This window comes from Halichoerus grypus, chromosome 7 (assembly GCF_964656455.1).
Source record: "Halichoerus grypus chromosome 7, mHalGry1.hap1.1, whole genome shotgun sequence".
In the NCBI taxonomy this organism is placed as follows: Eukaryota; Metazoa; Chordata; class Mammalia; order Carnivora; family Phocidae; genus Halichoerus; species Halichoerus grypus.
Window position 1 is genome coordinate 52,627,300 of NC_135718.1, and position 21,866 is coordinate 52,649,165.

The window sequence follows — 21,866 nt, forward strand, 5'->3', positions numbered from 1 at the left end:
TCCATTCATCTGCCAATGAACACTTGAGTTGCTTCCAAAAGTTGGCTGTTGTAAATAATGCTGCAATAAATGTAGCGGTGCATATATCTTGTTGAATTAGTGTTTTTGTATTCTGGAATTACTGGATCATATGGTAATTCTATTTTTAATTTTTTGAGGAATTTCCATACTGTTTTCCACAATGGCTGCAGCAATTTACATTCCCGCCAACAGTGCACGAGGGTCCCTTTTTCTCCACAACCTCGCCTACACCTGTTGTTTCTTGCATTTTTGATTTTAGCCATTCTGACTGGTGTGAGTTGATATCTCATTGTGGTTTTGATTTACATTTCCCTGATGATGAATGATGTTGAGCATATTTTCATGTGTCTGTTGGCCATCTCTATGTCATCTTTGGAGAAATGTGTGTTCATGTCTTATGCCCATTCTTAAATTGGATTGTGTTTTGGGTGTTGAGTTGTATAAGTTCTTTTGTATTTTGGATACCAACCCTTTATCAGATACATCGTTTGCAAGTATCTTCTCCTATTCAATAGTTTGCCTTTTCGTTTTGTGATTGCTGTGCAGAGGCTTTTTATGTTGATGTAATCCCAGTAGTTTATTTTTGCTTTTGTTCCCTTGCCATAAGAGACATGTCTAGAAAAATGTTGCTACAGCCAATGTCAGAGAAATCACTGCCTGTGCTCTCTGCTAGGATTTTTATGGTTTGAGGTATCACATTGGTTCTTTAATCCATTTCAACTTTATGTTTGTGTATGGTACCTGCAGTTTTGTTCTTCTTTTTCAAGATTGCTTTGGCTAGTGGTGCCTAGGTGGCTCAGTCAGTTAAGCATCTGCCTTCAGCTCAGGCCATGATCCCAGGGTCCTGAGATCAAGCCCCAAGTCTGGCTCCCTGCTCTGCCGGGGATCTGCCTCTCTCTCTCCCTCTGCCCCTCCCCTGCTATGCTCTCTCTCTCACTCTCTCCCTCTCTCTCAAAATAAATAAATAAAATCTTAAAAAAAAAATAGATTGCTTTGGCTGTTGGAGGTCTTTTGTGGTTCCATACAAATTTTTGTATTCTTTGTTCTAGTTCTGTAAAAAATACTGTTGGTATTTTGATAGGGATTGCATTAAATCTGTAGATTGCTTTGGGCAGTATGGACATTTTAACAGTATTTGTTCTTCTAATTCATGAGCATGGAATATCTTTCCATTCAGTTTCTTTCATCAGTGTTTTATAGTCATCTTCAATTTCTTTCATCAGTGTTCTGTAGTTTTCTGAGTACAGGTCTTTCACCTCCTTGGTTGAGTTTATTCCTAGGTATTCTATTATTTTTGGTTAAATTGTAACTGGGACTGTTTTCTTAATTTCTTTCTGCTACTTCATTATTATCAGTGTATAGAAATGCAAATGGACTTCTGTATATTAATTTTGTATCCTGTGACCTTACTGAATTATCAGTTCAAGTAGTTTTTTTGGTGGAGTCTTTAGGATTTTCTATATATAGTATCATGTCATCTGCAAATAATGGAAGTTTTACTTCTTCCTTACCATGTTGAATGCCTTCTATTTTTTTTTTCTTGTCTGATTGCTGTGGCTACAGCTCCCAGTACTATGTTGAATAAAAATAGTAAAGATGGACATCCTTGGGGCGCCTGGGTGGCTCAGTTGGTTAAGCGTCTGCCTTCGGCTCAAGTCATGATCCCAGTGTCCTGGGATCGAGCCCCGCATCGGGCTCCCTGCTCAGCAGGGAGCCTACTTCTCCCTCTCCCTCTGCTGCTCCCCCTGCTTGTGTACTCTTTCTGTCTCTCTTTCTAGGTCAAATAAATAAATAAAATCTTAAAAAAAAAAAAAAGAATGGACATCCTTGTCTTCTTCCTGTCATTAGGGGAAAAGTTCTGTTTTTCCTCATTTGAGTAGCTGTTTTTCATATATGGCCTTTATTATGTTACTGTGTTCCCTCTAAACCTCCTTTGTTGAAGGTTTGTATCATGAATGAATGTTATACTTTGTGAAATGCTTTTTCTGAATCTATTGAAATAATCACATGGTTTTTATCCTTTATCTTATTGATGTGACAATATCACAGTGATTGTTTTGCAAATATTGAACCACCCTTGCATACCAGGAATAAATCCCACTTGATCGTGGTGAATGAGTTGTATTTTTTTTAAAGATTATTTATTTATTTTGAGAGAGAGAGAGAGCAAGAGGAGGGGCAGGGGGATAGGGAGAGTCAAGCAGACTCCCTCTAAGCACAGAGCCCAACATAGGACTCAGTCCCAGGACTCTGAGATCATGACCTGAGCTGAAATCAAGAGCCAGCGGCTTACTGAGCCACCCAGGCGCCCCATGTTGAATGAGTTTTTTAATGTATTGTTGAACTTGGTTTTCTAATATTTTGTTGAAGATTTTTGTGTTCATCAGAGGTATTGGCCTGTAGTTTTCTCTTGTGTAGTGTCTTATCTGGTTTTGGTATCAGGGTAATGCTGGCCTCATAGAATGTATTTGGAAGCTTTCCTTCCTCTTCTATTTTTGGAATAGTTCGAGAATATGTATAACTCTTCTTTAAATACTTGATAGAATTCACCTGTGAAGCCATCTGGTCTTGGACATGTGTTTGTTGTGAGTTTTTGATTACTGATTCAATTTCATTGCCAAATCAGTCTCTATTTTCTGTTTCTTCCTGATTTGGTTTTAGGAGGTTAATATGTTTCTAGGACTTACCCATTTTTTCCTAGGTTGTCCAATTTGTTGGTATATAATTTTTCCTAATATTGTCTTTTTTTTTTTTTTTTTTTTTTAAGATTTTATTTATTTTTTTTAACAGAGAGAGACATAGCGAGAGCAGGAACACAAGCAGGGGGGTGGGAGAGGGAGAAGCAGGCTTCCCGCCGAGCAGGGAGCCCGATGTGGGACTCGATCCCAGGACCCTGGGATCATGACCTGAGCCGAAGGCAGACGCTTAACGACTGAGCCACCCAGGCGCCCCCCTAATATTGTCTTACAATTCTTTGTATTTCTTTGGTGTCGATTGTTATTTCTCCTCTTTGATTTCTGTTTTTGTTTATTTGATTCCTCTTTTTTTTTTTTTTTTTTTTGATGAGTCTGGCTAGAGGCTTATCAATTTTATTGATCTTTTCAAAGAATCAGCTCCTGGTTTCATTGATCTGTTTTTGTAGTTTCTATTTCATTTATTTCTGCTCTAATCTTTATTATTTTCATCTTCTTACTGGTTTGGGGTTTTGTTTGTTCTTTTTCTAGCTCTCTTAGGTGTAAGGTTAGGTTGTGTATTTGAGGTTTTTCTTGTTTTTGAGGTAGGCCTGCATTGCTATAAACTTCCTTCCTAGGACAGGTTTTGCTGCATCCCAAAGATTTTGGACCATTTTCATTTGTTTCCATGTACTTTTTTTTTTATTGATTTCTTGGTTGGCCCATTCATTGTTTAGTAGCATGTTATTTAACCTCCATGTATTTGTGTCCTTTCCAGTTTTTTCTTGTGGTTGATTTCTAGTTTCATAGCATTGTGGTCAAAAAAGATATTTGGTATGACTTTAATCTTTTTAATTTGTTGAGACTTGTTTTGTGACCTAATATGTGACCTGTTCTGGAGAATGGTCCATGTGCACGTGAATGTATATTCTGCTGTTTTAGGGTGGGATGTTCTGAGTATATCTTATTAGATCCATGTGGTCCAGTGTGTCATCCAAAGCCACTCTTTTCTTATTGATTTTTTTTGTTTGAATGATCTGTCCATTGGTGTGAGTGTTAAAGTCCCCTGGTATTATTGTAACATTGCCAATTATTTCCTTTATGGTTTCTTTTTTTAAGATTTTTGTTTATTTGAGAGAGTGAGCAAGAGAGAGCAGGAGTGAAGGGAGGGGCAGAGAGAGGGAGAAGCAGACTCCCTGCTGAGCAGGGAGCCCGACACAGGGCTCAATCCCAGGACTCCAAGATCATGACCTGAGCCGAAGGCAGACGCTTAACCGACTGAGCCACACAGGCAGCCCCCTTTATGTTTGTTATTAGCTGTTTTATGTATTTGGGTGCTCCCATGTTGGGTGCATAAATGTTTACAATTGTTATATCTTCTTGTTGGATTGTCCCCTTTATGATTATATAGTGTCCTTCTTTGTCTTTTGTTACAGTCTTTGTTTTAAAATCTGTTTTGTCCAATATAAATATTGCTATCCTGGTTTTCTTTTCACTTCCACTTGCAGGATAAATGTTTTTACAAAATCCCTTCACTTTCAATCTGCATGTGTCTTTAGGTCTGAAATGAGTCTCTTGTAGGTAGCATATAGATGTGTCTTGCCTTTTTTATCCATTTTGTCACCCTGTTTTTTGATTGGAGTGCTTAGTCCATTTACATTCAAAATAATTATTGATAGGTATGTACTTATTGTCATTTTGTTACTTGTTTTATGGTTGCTTTTGTAGTTCTTCCTTTTTTCTCTTGTTCTCTTCTCTCATGCTTTGCTGGCTTTCTTTAGTGATACACTTGAATTCCTTTCTCTTTATTTTTTTGCATATTTATTACCAGTTTTTGATTTATGGCTACCATGAGGTTTATATATAACATCATATGCATATAGTAGTCTATTTTCTTTTGCTGCTTTTAAAATTCGCTATCACTGCTTTCTGCCATTTTAATTACTTTGTGTCTTGGTGTGGACCTTCATGTTGATTTTGTTGGGGGTTCTCTGTACCTCCTGGAGCTGGATTTCTGTTTCCTTCCCCAGATTTGGGAACTTTTCAGCTATTATTTCTTCAAATAAATTTTCTACTTCCTTTTCTTTCTCTTTTCCTTCTAGAATCTGTGTAATGCAAATATTACTACATTTTATGGTGTCACTGAGTTCTCTTAGTCTGTTTTCATTTATTATCTTTTTTTCTCTTTTCTGTTCAACTTGATTGCTTTCCTTTACTCTGTTCTACTTCCTCTGTTCTATTTATTCCCTCTAGTGTATTTTTAATTTCAGTTATTGAGTTGTTCATCTCTGATTGGTTCTTTTTTATGTTTTCTATCTCTTTGTTGAGGGTCTCATTGAGGTCCTTCACTTTGTTCTCAAGTCCAGTGAGTATCTTTATGACTATTACTTTAAATTCTCTATCAGGTATATTACTTACCTCTGTTTCACTTAGGTCTCTTGTAATTTTGTCCTGATCTTTCATTTTGGGTCATAGTCCTCTGTCCCCTTATTTTGTCTAACTCTCAGTGTCTGTTTCTATGTGTCAGGTAAATCAGCTGTGTCTCCTGCTCTTGAAAGTAGTGGCTTTATGAAGAAGAGGTCCTGTAGTGCCCTGCAGTGCAATGTCCCCTGTTCACCAGAACCCAGTGCTTCAGGGGTATCTCCTCTGTTGCATGCACCCTACTGTTGCAGCTGAGCCAAGTTTGCCTTTAGTCCCGTCGTCTGCAATGACTCTCCTTGCCTGTTGTGAGCAGGTTTTGGTCCCTGTGTTGTTAGTGGGCCAGTCTGGGGCCACTGTAGGCTAAAACTGAGTCAGATCAGATGTTTGCCAAAGATGCAATAGCACTGAACTGCCGGGTGCTTTCCCTGTGTTTTGCCCTGAGAAGCTTTTGTTGGAGGGTGGGGCCTGCAATCAGACTGGCCCCCTGCTGGGCCACAGTCTGACAGGTGCATGTATTTATCTTCACCTCTCCCCAGGGTAGGAGTCACTTTGGAGTGGTGGAGGCCCCTGTCAGGGCTACTTGCACACTTCTGGCTTGTGGCACTGCTTTGGATGGACTCTGGCTAAGAGTGTATTGGAGAGAGCTGGGGCTCATGGTGCTGGCAAGATCTGCACAGGTTTCTGCGGGTGAGGGCTTCCAGCCCCTGGGAAAACTCCTGCCCAGGCTGGAATGGAGGGGTGGGTCCATAGAAGAGCTCAGGGAAGGAGGAGGTTTGCAGTTAGTAAGGTTCATGCAGGTCTGCTGTGTGAGAAAGACCTGAAGCTGCCTGGGATGGACGGGGCATGTGCGCGGAAGAATGTGGAGGCAGGGCTCTCACTGTGAGCAGGAGAGTGTTCTGCTGCCCGGGTTCCCACAGGTCTCTGCATATCTAGGCTGGGGGAACAAGGAAGGGAAATGACACCTTCTAGCTATTTTGTTCTTAGAGAAGTGTCCCCCAAATCCCTGTCCGTCCAGCACGTGCTCTGAGATTAGTAAATCCTCCTGTATACCCCACACGTTTTTCCAGCTGCCTCTTCTGTGCTGTATCTCAGCCGGGCTGTGGGCAACACTCTCTTAATTATGTTCTTTCATTTCATCAGCAGGGCTCTTTCAATTACATTCTCCTTTCATTTTGTCATATTGGGATGCAAGGAAGGAGTTCAGGAAGGTATCATTCTCCTTAGTTTACAAATAAGAAAACTGAGATTGTACTGAAAGTTACATATATTATAACTGAGAAGACTAGAACTTAGAGATACTTTTCTTACTTCCTTTTGCTGCTTCACACTGAGATTGTCATTATCAACTGAAATTGTTAGGGCCCTCCAGCAGGAATAATTAAGTTTCATATTAACTTCCTCCCTCTTTTACCTTAGGGTAAAAAAAATATGTAGGAGGAGATTTTATTAAAATAGATTGGGAGTTTCCCAGCATTTGGGGCTTTGGAAAACAGTCTTGATTTAAATTCCAAAGGAAAATGTTTAGTAAAAATTAATAATAGAAATCTCAAAACCCTGGGGCGCTTGGGTGGCTCAGTCGTTGGGCATCTGCCTTCGGCTCGGGTCATGATCCCGGGGTCCTGGGATCGAGCCCCACGTCAGGCTCCCTGCTCCGCGGGAATCCTGCTTCTCCCTCTCCCACTCCCCCTGGTTGTGTTCCCTCTCTCGCTGTGTGTCTGTCAAATAAATAAATAAAATCTTAAAAAAAAAAAAAGAAATCTCAAAACCCTGATTCTAGAAAATTATAACTAAACATTTTAATTTTAAAATTCTAACTCAAATTTTAGTTTAAGTTATGTATTAGAGGAAAACATGTACCCCAAACATTTGCTAAAGAAAAACATATTAACTAAGGTTCTAAAATAATCATATAGTAGCTGTCCTTAGATTTTTATCCTTGGTTTCTTAGGAACTCTCATTGATTTAAACTGCTTTGCTTCTTACTTCTCTAGGACTACATAACCATGACATATAAGACACCAAAATAGGACTTACAAATTTTTTGAATAGTAGTCTTGATTCTTTTTAATGCATACTTTGTTCCTCTCCTTCAGGTAGCAAATTATGGAGTTGGAGGACAGTATGAACCCCATTTTGATTTTGCACGGGTAAGTAAAAAAAAAATGGGGAAGGGGGCGCCTGGGTGGCTCAGATGGTTAAGCGTCTGCCTTCGGCTCAGGTCATGATTCCAGGGTCCTGGGATCAAGCCCCACATCGGGCTCCTGGCTCAGCGAGGAGCCTGCTTCTCCCTCTCCCTCTGCCTCTCTCCCTGCTCATGCTTTCTCTCTCTCTCTCTCTCTCTGTATCTCTGTGTCTCAAAGGAATAAATAAAATCTTAAAAAAAAAAAATGGAGACGGTAGGAGTTCTGCTGAAACTCAGGCATGACGTGTTAATTCTGTTCTTTTAGTATTAAAAATTTATAGTCTGTTTGCAATTTGTGGAAGCATGGTGGAATAGATACCCTATAAAACCTTTTTAGCAGTAAAAAACCCTTAGATACACAGTAAAAAAAATTAGATACTTTTAAATGCATTGCTGAGCCTGGAAGAAAGTAAAGGAAATTCCCAAAGGCAAAATGAACAAGGAAAACTTAGAAACTAAAATTAGAGTTAAAGGGGGTGGCAGAAAAGCTGAAGCTGAAAGCATGTGCCTCTAGGAATATAGAGCTTTGGGGACTAACAGCTCTGTGAGAGAACCTACCACTGTGCAGGCTACTGAACCTGAGAGACCCATGCATAAAACCTGAATCTCCAAAAGGATTACACCCTCAGAGAACGAATAGCCTGAAAATAATCTACTTTGAGTTAGGAGCCTTAAGGAGAGTTGCCTGTCATCACCCTGGTGGGGATGTAATGTGTATGGAAGTCTGAAAGCATAGGCCTGCTCCCACATGAACCTTGGATTTGAATTTTCACTACCCTGGAAGAGGAGAAATTAAAGTTGTTCAGTTAGGTAGTGCTCCTTGGTACCTGGCAGAAAACAGGCATCCTCATTCTAACACCTCAGGAATTTTCAAGATTAAGGTCAGCCAAACAGGAACTGATTAAAAAAGAAATTACTAACTGGTAATAAGACACCATTGGTGAGACTGAAACAACCCACACATTTAGATGCCCCCAGGATGTTAGGTAGTTGAGTTATCAGATACAGAATATAAAATAACTGTATAATATTTTTAAAAATTAAAGGATAAAAATTAATAAACTTTCAAAATGATTTAACATTTGAAAAACAAATGGAAGCTCTAGGTAGAAAAAAGTAATTGTTGAAATTTAAAGTTTGGATAAATTAAAACAGATTAGAGGCAGTTGAAGTGAATTAGTAAATTAGCTGATAAATCTGAAGAAATTACAAGAATATGCTGAGAGATAGGAAGATAAATACAAAATAGATGTAGAGACACTGGAGAATAAATAATATCGAAGCAGTTTGCTAAAAAGGTGTAGCTTTTCTTTTTTCACATTAAGCTATAAATTATACATTATCAAATCTTTAATTAAGCTTTATCATAATTACCTGAATTCTAGGGGTGCCTGGGTGGCTCGGTCGGTTAAGCGTCTGCCTTTGGCTCAGGTCATGATCCCGAGGTCCTGGGATTGAGCCCCACGTCAGGCTCCCTGCTTGGTGAGGAGCCTGTTTCTCACTCTCCCTCTGCAGCTCCCCTGATTGTGCACATGCATGCTCTTTGTCAAATAAATAAATAAAATCTTTAAAAAAAAAGGTAAAATAAATTCAGGGAGTATTTTTAAAAAATTAAATGAATTCTAAGAACTAAGAACTGCCTCAGGTACTTTAATAAATTTATTGATCTATTACCATTTTAAAATGAGTATATTCTTTTGAAAGAAAACACAGCCTTTATTGTGTTATAGCCCTTGACCATCTTAAATCCCAGAACCCTAGACTCTTCTGTGTAGGCCAGCAAAGAATATATTTTTAGTTTCTTTCCCTTCTATTTTCAATTATTGAAAAATGTCTGAGAGTCTTGGATGATGTGAAAGAGTATAATTCAAGTCCTGATATTAGTGCAACTAAATTTTTTTCTTAGTTTTTTTATTTAGAAATCATTACAGATTCTTAGGAAGTTGTGAAGAAATGTACCAGGAGGTCCCGTGAACCGTTCCCTCAGCCTCCCCCACTGTTAACATCTTCCATTACTGTAGCACATTATCAAAACCAAGACATAGGCATTGGCACGAGCCACCGAGCTTATTCATATTTCACCAGTTACATTTACACTAATTTGGGTGTGTGTGTGTCTATGCAGTTTTATTCCATGTGTAGCTTTGTGAAACTACCACCACAGTCAAGGTGCATAAGTGCACCATCGCTGCCAGACTCCCTCATAGTACTGCTCTGTGGCTGCACATACCCTCTGCTTCCCATGCCTAACTGCTGGTCAGCACTGCTCTAACCTGTCTCCTTAATTGTCGTTTCACAAATGTCAGATGGACTTGTATGCAGGATGTATCCTTTTGAGATCTTCTCTTTTCACTCAGCATAATTCCCTTGAGGTTCATGATCTTACAGAATGTAACAATAGTGTGTTCCTTTTGTATTGCTGAGTACTATTTTATGGTATGGACACACCTCAGTTTAGTCATTCATCCTTTGAAGGATGTTAGGGTAGTTTCCAGTTTGGGGCTGTCACAAATAAAGATGTGTGTAAATTTCTGTGTGAAAAATCCATTTTCATTTTCCTGGGATAACTGCCAAGAGACTGTATTGTATTTTGATTTAGATTTTTAAAAAAAGATTTTATTTATTTATTTGAGACAGAGAACGAGCAGGGGGTAGGGGCAGGGGGAGAGGGAGAAGCAGACTCCTTGCTGAGCAGGGAGCCCGACACGGGGCTCAATCCCAGGACCCTGAGATCATGACCTAAGGGCAGACATTTATCGGACCAAGCCACGCAGGCACCCCTAATTTAGATTTAAATAGCCAGATGTGAATTCTCCAGCCAGATTAAAGTGCTGACTGTCTAAAAGAATGACAAGCATAGTCACAGTAAACATTTGAATGGATAATGAGTTCAAAATAAATCTCAAAGTAAACTTTTTACCCACAGAGAACAGAGTTCATAAATGTAGCTATGAGGCTCTCATGTCTTTTTGGAAGCAAAACTATAGGCATGAATTTTATTAATAATCTGTAGATAGTAGATATTGGTTTTTGTTATTTAGGCTAATAAATCTGGGTTTTTCTCCCTGCAGTGGTCTTACCAAAAGTATTCACTGTACAAGCTGAATTGAAATCCAACAAGTATTTAAGTGACTGCTATATATTGTGCACCAGACATTATAAATGAACCTTTTTGGGTTGTTTTAGGCATATCCTTTAGCATATTACTGGTGTTTAGTTGCCACTAGATAATTTGCATTACTGAATTTCATTGTGTTTTATTCACAGAAAGATGAACCAGATGCTTTCAAAGAGCTGGGGACAGGAAATAGAATTGCTACATGGCTGTTTTATGTAAGTTACAGCTAAAATTTTTATTTTAAGATGGGATTTTATTACATGACATTTATTTTGAAGTGTTCAGATGTTTGTTTTCCTTAGACCTTATTTAACATTCTAATTTAAAGTTTTTACAACTGAGTAAGTGGAGGGTTTTTTTTTTTTTTGCATTTGTAACTTCAGATTATAATATTAAACCCTGAATAAGAATGCTGAAATTACTAACAGTCTCTATACTTGGAGATAATCATTGTTGATATTTTGGAGTATGGACTGTTAATATGCATATATAAGCACCTCTGTATATATTCACACATATTTTAACAAACTCCTTTTGAATTTTTTTGTTGATATATATCAGAAAAAGTATACAAATCATAAGTATTTAACTTCATAAATTTTCACAGTGAACACATCTGGTGTAAGCAGCAGCTAGATCAAGATAATAGCACATTATAGCCCCTTGGCAGCCCCATTAAGAGTAACTAACCATTTTCACGTTGTTTATTAAAGTTTCAAACAGTATGGTATTTTTTTATTTTTTCTATATGTTTAGGTATATGAACTGAACAATCTTAACTTTGGTCATAATATTTGCTCCAGTTCTCTACTGCTGCATAACAAATAACCACAAATCACCACAAAACTGAATGGATTAAAATAACTTTTTTATTATGTTATGTTAGTCCCCAACAGTACATCATTAGTTTCTGATGTGGTGTTCCATGTCTTTCTCTCTCTTGGTTGTGAGGTTGAGCGGGCTTCACGCCTGGTTCTTGCTCTGGATCTTTCATGCATTTGCAGTCAGAGGATGACTGGAACTGGGGTCATTTTGAAGGCTGAGGTTGAGACTGGCTTTGGCCAGAATACCTGCATGTGGTCTGGGCTTCCTCCCAGCATGGTGACTGGATTACAAGAGCTCATGTCTCCACAAAAAGCAAGGCTGAAATGCATGGCATTTTCATTACCTACCGTCAGAAGTCAAATAATGTCACTTCTGCATTTTATTAATCAAGGCAATTACAAAGATCTGCCAAGGTTCAGGGGGAGAGGACATAGACTCTACCACTCGATAAGAATATTGGTGTCACGTAAAAAAACATGTAGGACAGGGCATATTGGTATAATATTTGGAAAATATAATCTACAGTAGTAACCTTTGCTAACTTAAAAAATGTATTTTATATCTAGACTTAAATTTTGCTTACTTCATTACACTTTCTACCCCGTCCCCATTTGAATGATACGAAAATGGCATCTCTTTGCTGTTTTATTCTCTCTACCAAAATCCGTGTATCTCTGCTCAGTCTCATTTTCTTTCTTCATTGCTCCCTTCCACCTTCCCTGTGTGTCTTTTACTCTATTTCCTCCATTCCGCTTTCCCTCTATTCAACCTACCTTCTCACCTTCCTACCTTATTATTCTCCCACCCTCCCCTCTTACAACTTTATCTGTTTCCAAAAAGATTTAAGTACTGTAATATAACTAAGTTAAAGATGGGAGAGAATTACCACAAAGGGAAAACCAGGGGAGAAGCTTGATACATTATACAAAATTCATGCTGTGAAATCTTGTATACTTTTTAGAGGTGAACTTCCATAATTGTACCAATTTATATCCCACCTTTAAGTGTGATGTTTGTCAGACTTCGATCTGTACATCTTTCACTTATTAGACTAGCAGTTTTTGTGGCTTTAATTTGCATTTCTCTTATTAGAGAGGTTGGTCATCTTTTCTGATGTTTAAGAGACATTTTTTTTTCTTTTATGAATATTGATGCTGTATTACTTGGTCCAGTATCCATGAATATTAGATTTGACCATTAGATTTTATGTTAATTACTAATATGTTCTTTAATTATATAGCATTTTGATTAGATTAGTAATTCATTTCCCCCCCCATTGTTTAAATACTGTTCCTAGATGGGCCATTTAGCACAACTTTTTCATTCTGTTTTTTCATTGCTTACAGAGCTGATAGCTCTTTGCTACTGATGCTGTATTTATCATAGTAAAATACCCTTATTTATCTCACTTAATATCAGGCACAGTTTAAATCAAAATAAAAGCATTAAGATCAAACTGTTTTCTTTGATATAACATTTGCCTGGCAAGTCTTTTTGTTTTCAGTGTTTAAGTCCCTTGTTTTAGATGTGACTCTTGGATGTAGCAATAGTTGGGTTTTGCTTTTTGATACAGTCTTTATGATCTGTGTTTCCTTTGTCTCATTTTGTCCATGTGCTTCCTCAATTTGGAAGATTTGTTTTTATTCTAGGTTACATTTTAAAATTTTTAAGATTTTAATTCCAGTACAGTTGACATACAGTGTGATACTAGTTTCAGGTGTACAAGTTAGTGATTCACCACTTGCGTACATTACCCGGTGCTCATCACAAGTGCACTCCTTAATCCCCATCACCTCTTTAACCCATCCACCCCCGACTTCCCCTCTGGTAACCATCAGTGTGTTCTCTATAGTTAAGAGTTTATTTCTTGGTTTCTGTCTTTTTTTCCCCTTTGTTTTGTTTCTTAAATTCCAAATATGAGTGAAATCATACGGTGTTTGTCTGTCTCTGACTTACTTTGCTTAGCATAATACTCTCTGGCTCTCTCCACATCATTGCAAATGGCAAGGTTTCATTCTTTTTTATGGCTGAATAATATTCCATTGTGCATATATACACCACATCTTTTTTTTTTTTTTTAAGATTTTATTTATTTATTTGAGAGAGGATGAGAGGAGAGAGAGAGCACATGAGAGGGGGTAGGGTCAGAGGGAGAAGCAGACTCCCTGCTGAGCAGGGAGCCCGATGCGGGACTCGATCCCAGGACTCCAGGATCATGACCTGAGCCGAAGGCAGTCGCTCAACCAACTGAGCCACCCAGGCGCCCCACCACATCTTCTTTATCCATTAATCATTCAATGGATACTTGGGCTTCTTCCATAATTTAGCTATTGTAAATAATGCTGTAATAAACATAGGGGTACATATATCCTTTTGAATTAGTGTTTTCATATTCCTTGGGTAAATACCTAGTTAGGAGCACCTACTATTACTACTGTAGACACTAAAGCTCAGCAGTGAACAAATGAAAAGTCCTGTCCCATGGAGGTTATACTTTAGTGCAATAAATGCACAATTATACCCCTGTATTACTTGGTGTATTGGTTTTAAATAATCTCTCTTTACCCCTAGCTATAAGACATAAAAGATATCCTTATCTCCTTTCCTGACTGTATAATTTCTTTGCTTTTTATTTTTTTACTTAAGTATGTAAACCTAAACAGCATTTTGTTTAAAAACTGAGTAGCCTGCACAAAGCTATCTATGTTAGGTATAAGTCCAGATGTTCTCATATTCTGTGCAGTATCCTATCTTCCTCACAATGGCATATTTATTATACCAGTGCTTCTGATCATACTCTGGAATTCTTACAGATGAGTGATGTGTCAGCAGGAGGAGCCACTGTTTTTCCTGAAGTAGGAGCTAGCGTTTGGCCCAAAAAGGTAAACTTGATTCGTTTGTTATTTTAATTTTGTGGGTCTGTTTTTTCCCTGAGGAGGAGATGCACCTCAATTTCATGGTTTAATTAACTCCATTTTTAAAGATAGAGATAATCCTTACTAGGTAAATTTTACTTACTAGGTATACCAGGTAAAATTTTAAATTCTTTTTTCTTTAAGATTTTATTTGACAGCAAAAGAGGGAACACAAGCAAGGGGAGTGGGAGAGGGAGAAGCAGGCTTTCCGCTGAGCAGAGAGCCTGATGCGGGGCTCGATCCCAGGACCCTGGGATCATGACCCGAGCCGAAGGCAGATGCTTAACGACTGAGCCACCCAGGTGCCCCAAAATTTTGAATATTTTTACGGCACAATTTTTATGATTACCTAGAGGTAATGAACAACCAAGGATTAGTACTTAAAAGTTTTCATTCCTAAAATGGGTTCCAGGGGTGCCTGGGTGGCTCAGTCGTTAAGTGTCTGCCTTTGGCCCAGGTCATGATCCTAGGGTTCTGGGATCGAGCCCCACATTGGGGTCCCTGCTCGGCGGGAAGCCTGCTTCTCCCTCTCCCCCTGCTTGTGTTCCCTCTCTTGCTGTGTCTCTGTGTCAAATAAATAAAATCTTTTAAATAAATAAGATAAAATGGGTTCCATATGATGTTTATCCCTCCATCTTGCTATTGTAAGATTTGTCAAGCAACTTTGTGGTGGTAACATTTTCATATGATCACCAAAATTTTGTAAGTGACTATATTTTTAGAATTTTATTAGAGAAGATATAATGCTGCCATAGAGGTGTACTTCCTCACAGGAACAGAGGAAAATTTAATTTTTGCAAAAAGTGATAACCTGATATTTAGAGATAATTTTGTATTATTCTCCACAGGGAACTGCTGTTTTCTGGTATAATCTGTTTGCCAGTGGAGAAGGAGATTATAGTACACGGCATGCAGCCTGTCCAGTGCTAGTGGGAAACAAATGGGGTAAATATTTCCTATATTCTCTTGTGATTTCTCCTAACATTGAAAGGGATTCAGCCAAGCCAGTTTCTGATCTTAATATATTTGGTTTCAACAGCTCAGAATTCTGATGACAGATTTTAACAGTATTCCCACTTGAATAAGACAGTATCTTTCCCTCAAGGAGTTTACAATGGTCTCTGATTGAGACATGCTAATGGATAAATTAGAATATGGTATAGTACCCACTAATACAGTGATGTAAACAGAGGTGACTCCTTATATTTGGGGGAGGCTTCTTCAAAGCTTAATTTTAAAGTTTGGTCTTGAAGCTAAGAGCAGTATGTTTTCCAGGCCTGTTAGAGACCGGGGCCAGGACTCATGTGAGGCTAGAGACACACTCAGGGTCATGCTAGCATGACCGGCCACATTAAAACAAAATAGAAACAGGTGAAGTTATTTTAATACATATTACTTAACCCTATAAATCCATTCCAGTATGTGTCACTAGCCACCTTTCAAGTACTTAGTAGCCACATGTGTCTAGTGGCTACCATATCAGACATAGCAGGACTAAGGAGTGACACCTGATCATGAGAATTTTAAAAATCTCCCCTGATGATGATAATGTTTGAGAATCACTGGACTAGAATGAAGAGAGGCTAGTAACTGGGAGATCAGTTTAGAAGGCTCTTTTCCCTTGTCTAAGTGGGCGAGGATGGAAGCCTGGACTAAGGCAGCAGCAAAACTGTTGGAGAGTAAAGAGATTGAAGAGATAGACAAGGAAGAGTGACAGGGTTTGATTAATAAAAGATTGGAGACAGGAGTTGAGAAAGATAAAAGAGTAATTAGCGGTCCTAGTTTAGGTATTTTGTACGCATTGATGCCACTGATTGGGCTCTAGGATATAGGAGGAGTAGAAAATTCCATTTGAGGTACATTGAAAAGCAGTATCTTGGAATCAAGGAAACTTAATGAGCACATAATAGTAGTGATTGATTGTAGAATTGTTCCTGTAGAGTGGAGGCTTTGTGTTCATTTTTAAAATGTCTCTACTAGAGATCATATTTTGCAAACAGATAAAACAATGTTCTGTCTGTACCTACGTCTTAATTCCAATTGTGTTTTCATTTCAAGCCTTTGATTGAGCATCAGTTACTTTAGGAAGTGCGCATACATAGACTCTCAAATGTGTGTCCAGCATTTAGGGAAGCTTTTAAAAAAGTGCCTAAGTACCATCTGCCTTCATCTTATTTGGTCTTAAACTTTTAGCTCCTATAGAAACTTTGTTAAACTAGTTAGATAGTAGAGAATATTAATATTTTTTTTTTCTCTCACAGTATCTAATAAGTGGCTCCATGAACGTGGACAAGAATTTCGAAGACCATGTACCTTATCAGAATTGGAATGACAAATAGGCTTCCCTTCCTCTCCTGTTATACTCTAATGTGTCTGATATGCACATTTCCCGGTCTTAACTTTCCAGCGTTTACAATTGACTAACACTCCATGATTGATTTCAGTCATGAACCTTATCCGATGTTTCATCTGTGGACAATCACTAACTTTGTGGGTTTTTTTCTTTTAAAAGTAACACTAAATCACCATATTGTACATACAAACCTTTAAAGTTCAGTTGGTATCACAGAGGATAAAGCAAGGTAGAGTTTAAAATGAGGAATTTTTACACTTATTTCCTAAAGAACTTCTTGGTTGGATAAAGAAAACAGTTTAAGCATCTGATTATAGTATTTCACTACATCTCAGTGTTTAGGGGGTAGGCTAGAATGGGCCATGTGATTAAGGAACAGAAGCTTCATAGTATGTACCTAGGTATTAGGTTTACCTAGTCTTCTTTTCTGGATCTGCCTGAAGACTAGGAATAAACTAGGCCTCTGATCTGGGTTCCATTTGATGTTTGCCCCATATGCTATTCTAAGTTGATTTTTTTCCTTCCAAATCTTTTTAAAGAAAGTATACTGTATTTTACCAGTCCCATTCTTCTCTCATAGCTCCTCTGTGGTGAATTAAATCTGAGTTAAAATACTTTGATTAAACAAAAATTTTTAACACAAAGCCCTATATAACAACACTGGGTCTTAACTAAAATGATCATTAGTTTGTTTCTTTCCCCCTTTTCTTAAATGACTGATGATTTTGTCCATAAAATTTGCTGTTTTTCTTAGTGCTAGTACCTTGCCTCTTACTCCTGCTATAGCAGGGTGATGATATTGGCATTCTGATAAAATATTGTGCCTTAGGAGACTGGAAATTGTAAAATGTACAAGTCCTTTTAATGATGAGGGAATTGATAAAAAAAAAAAAATCTTTTCTAAAAAGCCAAAATGTTTTTCTCAATTCTGAAATGTGTTGTGACAACAATGACCTATTTATGATCTTAAATCTTTTTTTAAAAATGTTTCTGTTTTGTGTGGTATTTTTCATACTTGAATGTGAATGCATGCTATAGTGACAACAGGTGATTTCTATTTTTATTTTTTTTTTTAATGCAGAGGACTGAGGTTTATCCCCTTGGTTTTCATTCACTCTAATGTCACACTGATATGGTAGAAAATTTAGGCTCTCTGAACTTGCAGATACTTAATCAAAATAGGTTTCCTTCAAAAGGAGCACTACAACTTTACTATGGTTATGGAGTTACTATAATAATGTTACTTAAGCTCTCTCTTATTCAAAAATAAGGTGTAATATAAAGCTGTGACCATAATGAAGTATACTCATTGACCCTTTGGACTTTTTACATTTCTTATGGTGAATCTTAGTTCATACGAGGGCTTTCTATCCTTTATGCACTATTTAAATATTTAAGAAAGAATTTGGTTGCTTGGGTAAGAAGGTATTATTACTTTTACCAATTCCTTTCTCCAAAATACCCTTTGTTTCACAACTATTTTGGTAGGAAATTTGAAAATTAGCTTCAGTATTTTAATCTTAGATTTTGTGGCTGTAGATGATGATTTATTTAAAAGAAATAATCATGTTAGAAGCAATGTAAATGCCAAAGGATAGAAATAAAATGGGGGTTCAGTGAATGGAAACTAACCTTTATTACCCTATTTGATTTAGCAAGTAGAATAAAAATAATATATATTTCAGAAGGAAATGACATTCTTTATATTCAATCCAAACTCCATGGGGATCAGTAAACTCTTTTCAGTGTTAGATCTTACAGAACCCTCCCAAGTTTCATTACCAACTATTTTTCTTTCCAAATGAAAAGGAGAAAAAAAAAATTCCATAAAAAGTTTTGAGTCCAGTGGTCATTGCAATCTTTTTTTTTTTTTATGGTGAACATTAAAGGAGGGCTACATACCAGCTCTGGATGCCCTGGGGCACAGAAAAAAAAAAAGCTGTGATTTAAAGGAGCAACTAGAATATAAGGGAACTCTGCCAAAGGATGGGGGAGCTGTTGGAACTCTCTTTAGGTTGGAGGGGCTAGCAAGTGCCCTTCACTTTGATAGCATGGATGGAGGCAGGGTCTGAGCACCCGAGCAGGCTTACCACCTTAGTGAGACCCAGGCCTCTAGCCCATGCCAGTCCCAGCCATCCCACCAAGGCAGCCTCAGCTGCAGCCCGGATGGGGCACACACCAGGACACCCTTAGTGAGTGCTCACTGTAGCTCCAGCCATCTGTCAGATGACAGAGGCACAGAACACCCCAGAGCACTCCAAACCTGCACCACTTTGGCTCCAGAGGACTTGCCAGGGCACCTGTGGCATAGCACTCCAGGAACCCCTGGCCAGTGCCTGCCATGGTTCCAGCCACTCCACCAAAGCACCCCTGTGTGGAGTGCTCCAGGATTCACTGGCCCATAACCTGCCTTAGCTCCAACTGCTCCTGTAGGGCACCCCCTGCACTTAGCACCGCAAGACACTACAGCTTGCACCCACTATCAGTGTCAGCTGTTCTGCCCGGGTGCCCCCTGCACCAAGAGCCCCAGGACCAGGCCAGCCCATGCCCACTTCAGCTATGTTCACCTGCCAGGGCACACTCTGTGGGGAGTGCCCCAGAACCCCCCAGCCCACACCCAACCTTGGCTCCAGCTACCCCACCAGGGTGCCTCCGACATGAAGCATAACAGATTCCCCAGCTTGTGCTTCACCTGGGTACCCTCTGCAGAGATCCCAAGGGCTGCCCTAGTCCATACACTCTTCAGCTAGCCTGCCCTGGTACCCTCTGCACAGAGAGCCCAGGGACCACCCAGACTATGCCCATTTCAGCTCTGGCCATCCCACAAGGACAGCCCCAGCACTCCAGCCTATGCCACACACAGCTCCAGCCAGCAAACCAAAGTCATCAGGTACACATAGTTTACATGGGATGGCCTTACACAAGACCATTCCTTTGAGTTTAGAAGTAGCTGTTCCACCTAATTCATAGAAATAAACACAAAGTCAAGCAAAATGGGGAGAGAGAAATATGTTGCAAATGAAAGAAGACAAAACCTCAGAGAAAGAACTAAATGGAGATAAGCAATATTTCTGATAAAGAGTTTAATGATCATAAAGATACTGCACTGGAGAGAACAGTGGAAGAGCTCTGTGAGAACTTGAAAACAAGGAAAATATAAAAAGAACCGAGTTGAAGAATACAGTAACAGGGCACATGAGTGGCTCAGTCAGTTGAGCGTCTGCCTTCGGCTCAGGTCATGGTCCCGGGGTCCTGGGATCAAGTCCTGTGTCGGGCTCCCTGTTCAGTGGGGAGTCTGCTTCTCCCTCTGCCTCTCTTCCCCAACATCTCTCTCTCAAACAAATGAATGAAATCTTAAAAAAAATACCATAAAGGGAATCAACAGATTAGCAGATGTAGAAGAATGGATCAGTGATTTGAAAGGATAATAGAAAGCAACCAGGCTGAACAGCAAAACAAAGAATTTTTATTTTATTAAGTAGGCTTCATGCCCAGTGTGGAGCCCAACGTGGGGTTTGAACTCATGACCCTGAGATCAAGACCTGAGCTGAGATCATGAGTCAGATGCCTAACTGGTTGTTACCCAATACCCTGAAAAAAGAATTTTTAAAAATGAGGATACTTTAAGGGATCTCTTAGACAACATCAAGCAAACAAACATTCACATTATAGGGGTCCCAGAAGAAGAAAAGAGAGAGTAAGGGGTAGAAAACTTCCCTTACCTGGGGAAGGAAACACATCTAGGTTCAGGAAGCAGAGTTCAAACAAGATGAACTCAAGGTGGTCTACACAACACATAATTAAAATCTCAAAGATCAAAGAGAATTTGAAAAGCAGCAAGAGAGAAGAAAATAGGTACAAGGGGAAACCCCATAAGACTGATTTTTAGCAGAAATTTGTAGGTTAGATGGGAGTGGCTGCTGAAAGGAAAAAACCTGCAACCAAGACTACCTGTAAGATTATCATTCAGAATTGAAGGAGGAATAGTTTCCCAGCTGAAAGTTAATTACTACTAAACCAGCCTTATAAGAAATGTTAAAGGACTTTTCTTTACATGTAAAAGGCCATAATTAGAAGAAAATTCTGAATAAAAAGATGTAAGATATGATACCATACACAAAACACATGTTGGCAGGGGATTAAAAAAGTTTTTAGAATGTGTTCAAACTGAACCATGAAGTTAATACATATATCCTTAGGATGTTATATATGAACCTCATGGTAACCACAAACCCAAAACCTGTAACAGATACACAAAAAAATACAGAGAAAGAAAGCCAAACAAACTAAAGAAAGGCATCAATCACAGCAGAAGAAAGGAACAAGAAAAACTACAAAACCAGCCAGAAAACAATTAACAAAATGCAATAAGTATATACCTATCAATAACCACTTTAAATGTAAATGGTCTAGATGCTCCAATCAAAACACATAGGATGGTGGAATGGATAAACAAGGACCATCTATATGCTGCCTACAAGAGACTCACTTAAGACTAAAGACACAGACTGAAAGTAAAAGGATGGGAAAAGGTACTCCATGCAAATAGAAGGCGTGGGGGCGGGGGGGGGGGGAAGCCAAGGTAGCAATACTTTTATCAGACAAAAAGAAGAATGTAACAAATGACAAAGAAGGCCATTAACAATGATAAATCAATCCAACAAGAGGATATAATAATTACAAGTGTCTATGCACCCAACATTGGAGCACCTAAGTACATACAGCAAATATTAATAGACATAAAGGGAAAAATTGACAGTAATACAATAATAGTAGGTGACTTTAACACGCCACTTAATATCAATGGATAGGTCATCCAGGCAGAAAACCAATAAGGAAACAGTGTCATTGAATGCCACATTAAACCGAATGGACTTTACAGATATATACAGGACATTCCATCCAAAACCAATAGAATACACATTCTTTCCAAGTGCACATGGAACATTCTCCAGGATAGATCTCATACTGGGTCACAAATCTCAATACATTTAAGAAGACTGAAATCATATTATGCATCTTTTCTGACCACAATGGTATTAAACTAGAAATCAATCACAAGAAGAAATCTATAATAAACAGATACATGAAGGTTAAATAACATGCTACTAAACAATGAATGGGTCAACCAAGAAATCAAAGAGGAAATAAAAAAAAATACATGAAGACAAATGAAAATGAAAACACAATGGTCCAAAGTCTTTGAGACACAGTGAAAACAGTTCTAAGAGGAAAATTTATAAAAGCATACCTCAAGAAACAAAATCTCAAATATGCTATCTAGCCTTACACCTAAAGGGGCTAGAAAAAAAACAAAAACCAAGGCCAAAGTCAGTGGAAGGAAATAATAGAGACAAAA

At 38.5% G+C, this 21,866-nt stretch overlaps 1 protein-coding gene and 1 long non-coding RNA gene across 6 annotated transcripts in view; one reads left to right on the forward strand and one right to left on the reverse strand.

The window, feature by feature from the left end:
* Nucleotides 1-17,494, forward strand: part of P4HA1 (prolyl 4-hydroxylase subunit alpha 1) — a 104,534-nt gene extending 87,040 nt beyond the window's left edge. For all 5 annotated transcript variants that reach the window (XM_078077599.1, XM_078077597.1, XM_036114135.2 and 2 more), the window contains exons 11-15: nt 7,208-7,261; nt 10,564-10,629; nt 14,053-14,121; nt 15,003-15,099; nt 16,416-17,494. In XM_078077599.1, the coding sequence (XP_077933725.1) occupies nt 7,208-7,261; nt 10,564-10,629; nt 14,053-14,121; nt 15,003-15,099; nt 16,416-16,486 (357 nt within the window). In that variant the 3' untranslated portion in view covers nt 16,487-17,494. The remainder of the gene's footprint in view (nt 1-7,207; nt 7,262-10,563; nt 10,630-14,052; nt 14,122-15,002; nt 15,100-16,415) is intronic.
* Nucleotides 1-21,866, reverse strand: part of LOC144382565 (uncharacterized) — an 85,636-nt gene that overhangs the window by 18,430 nt on the left and 45,340 nt on the right. The gene's annotated exons all lie outside the window — the stretch shown is intronic.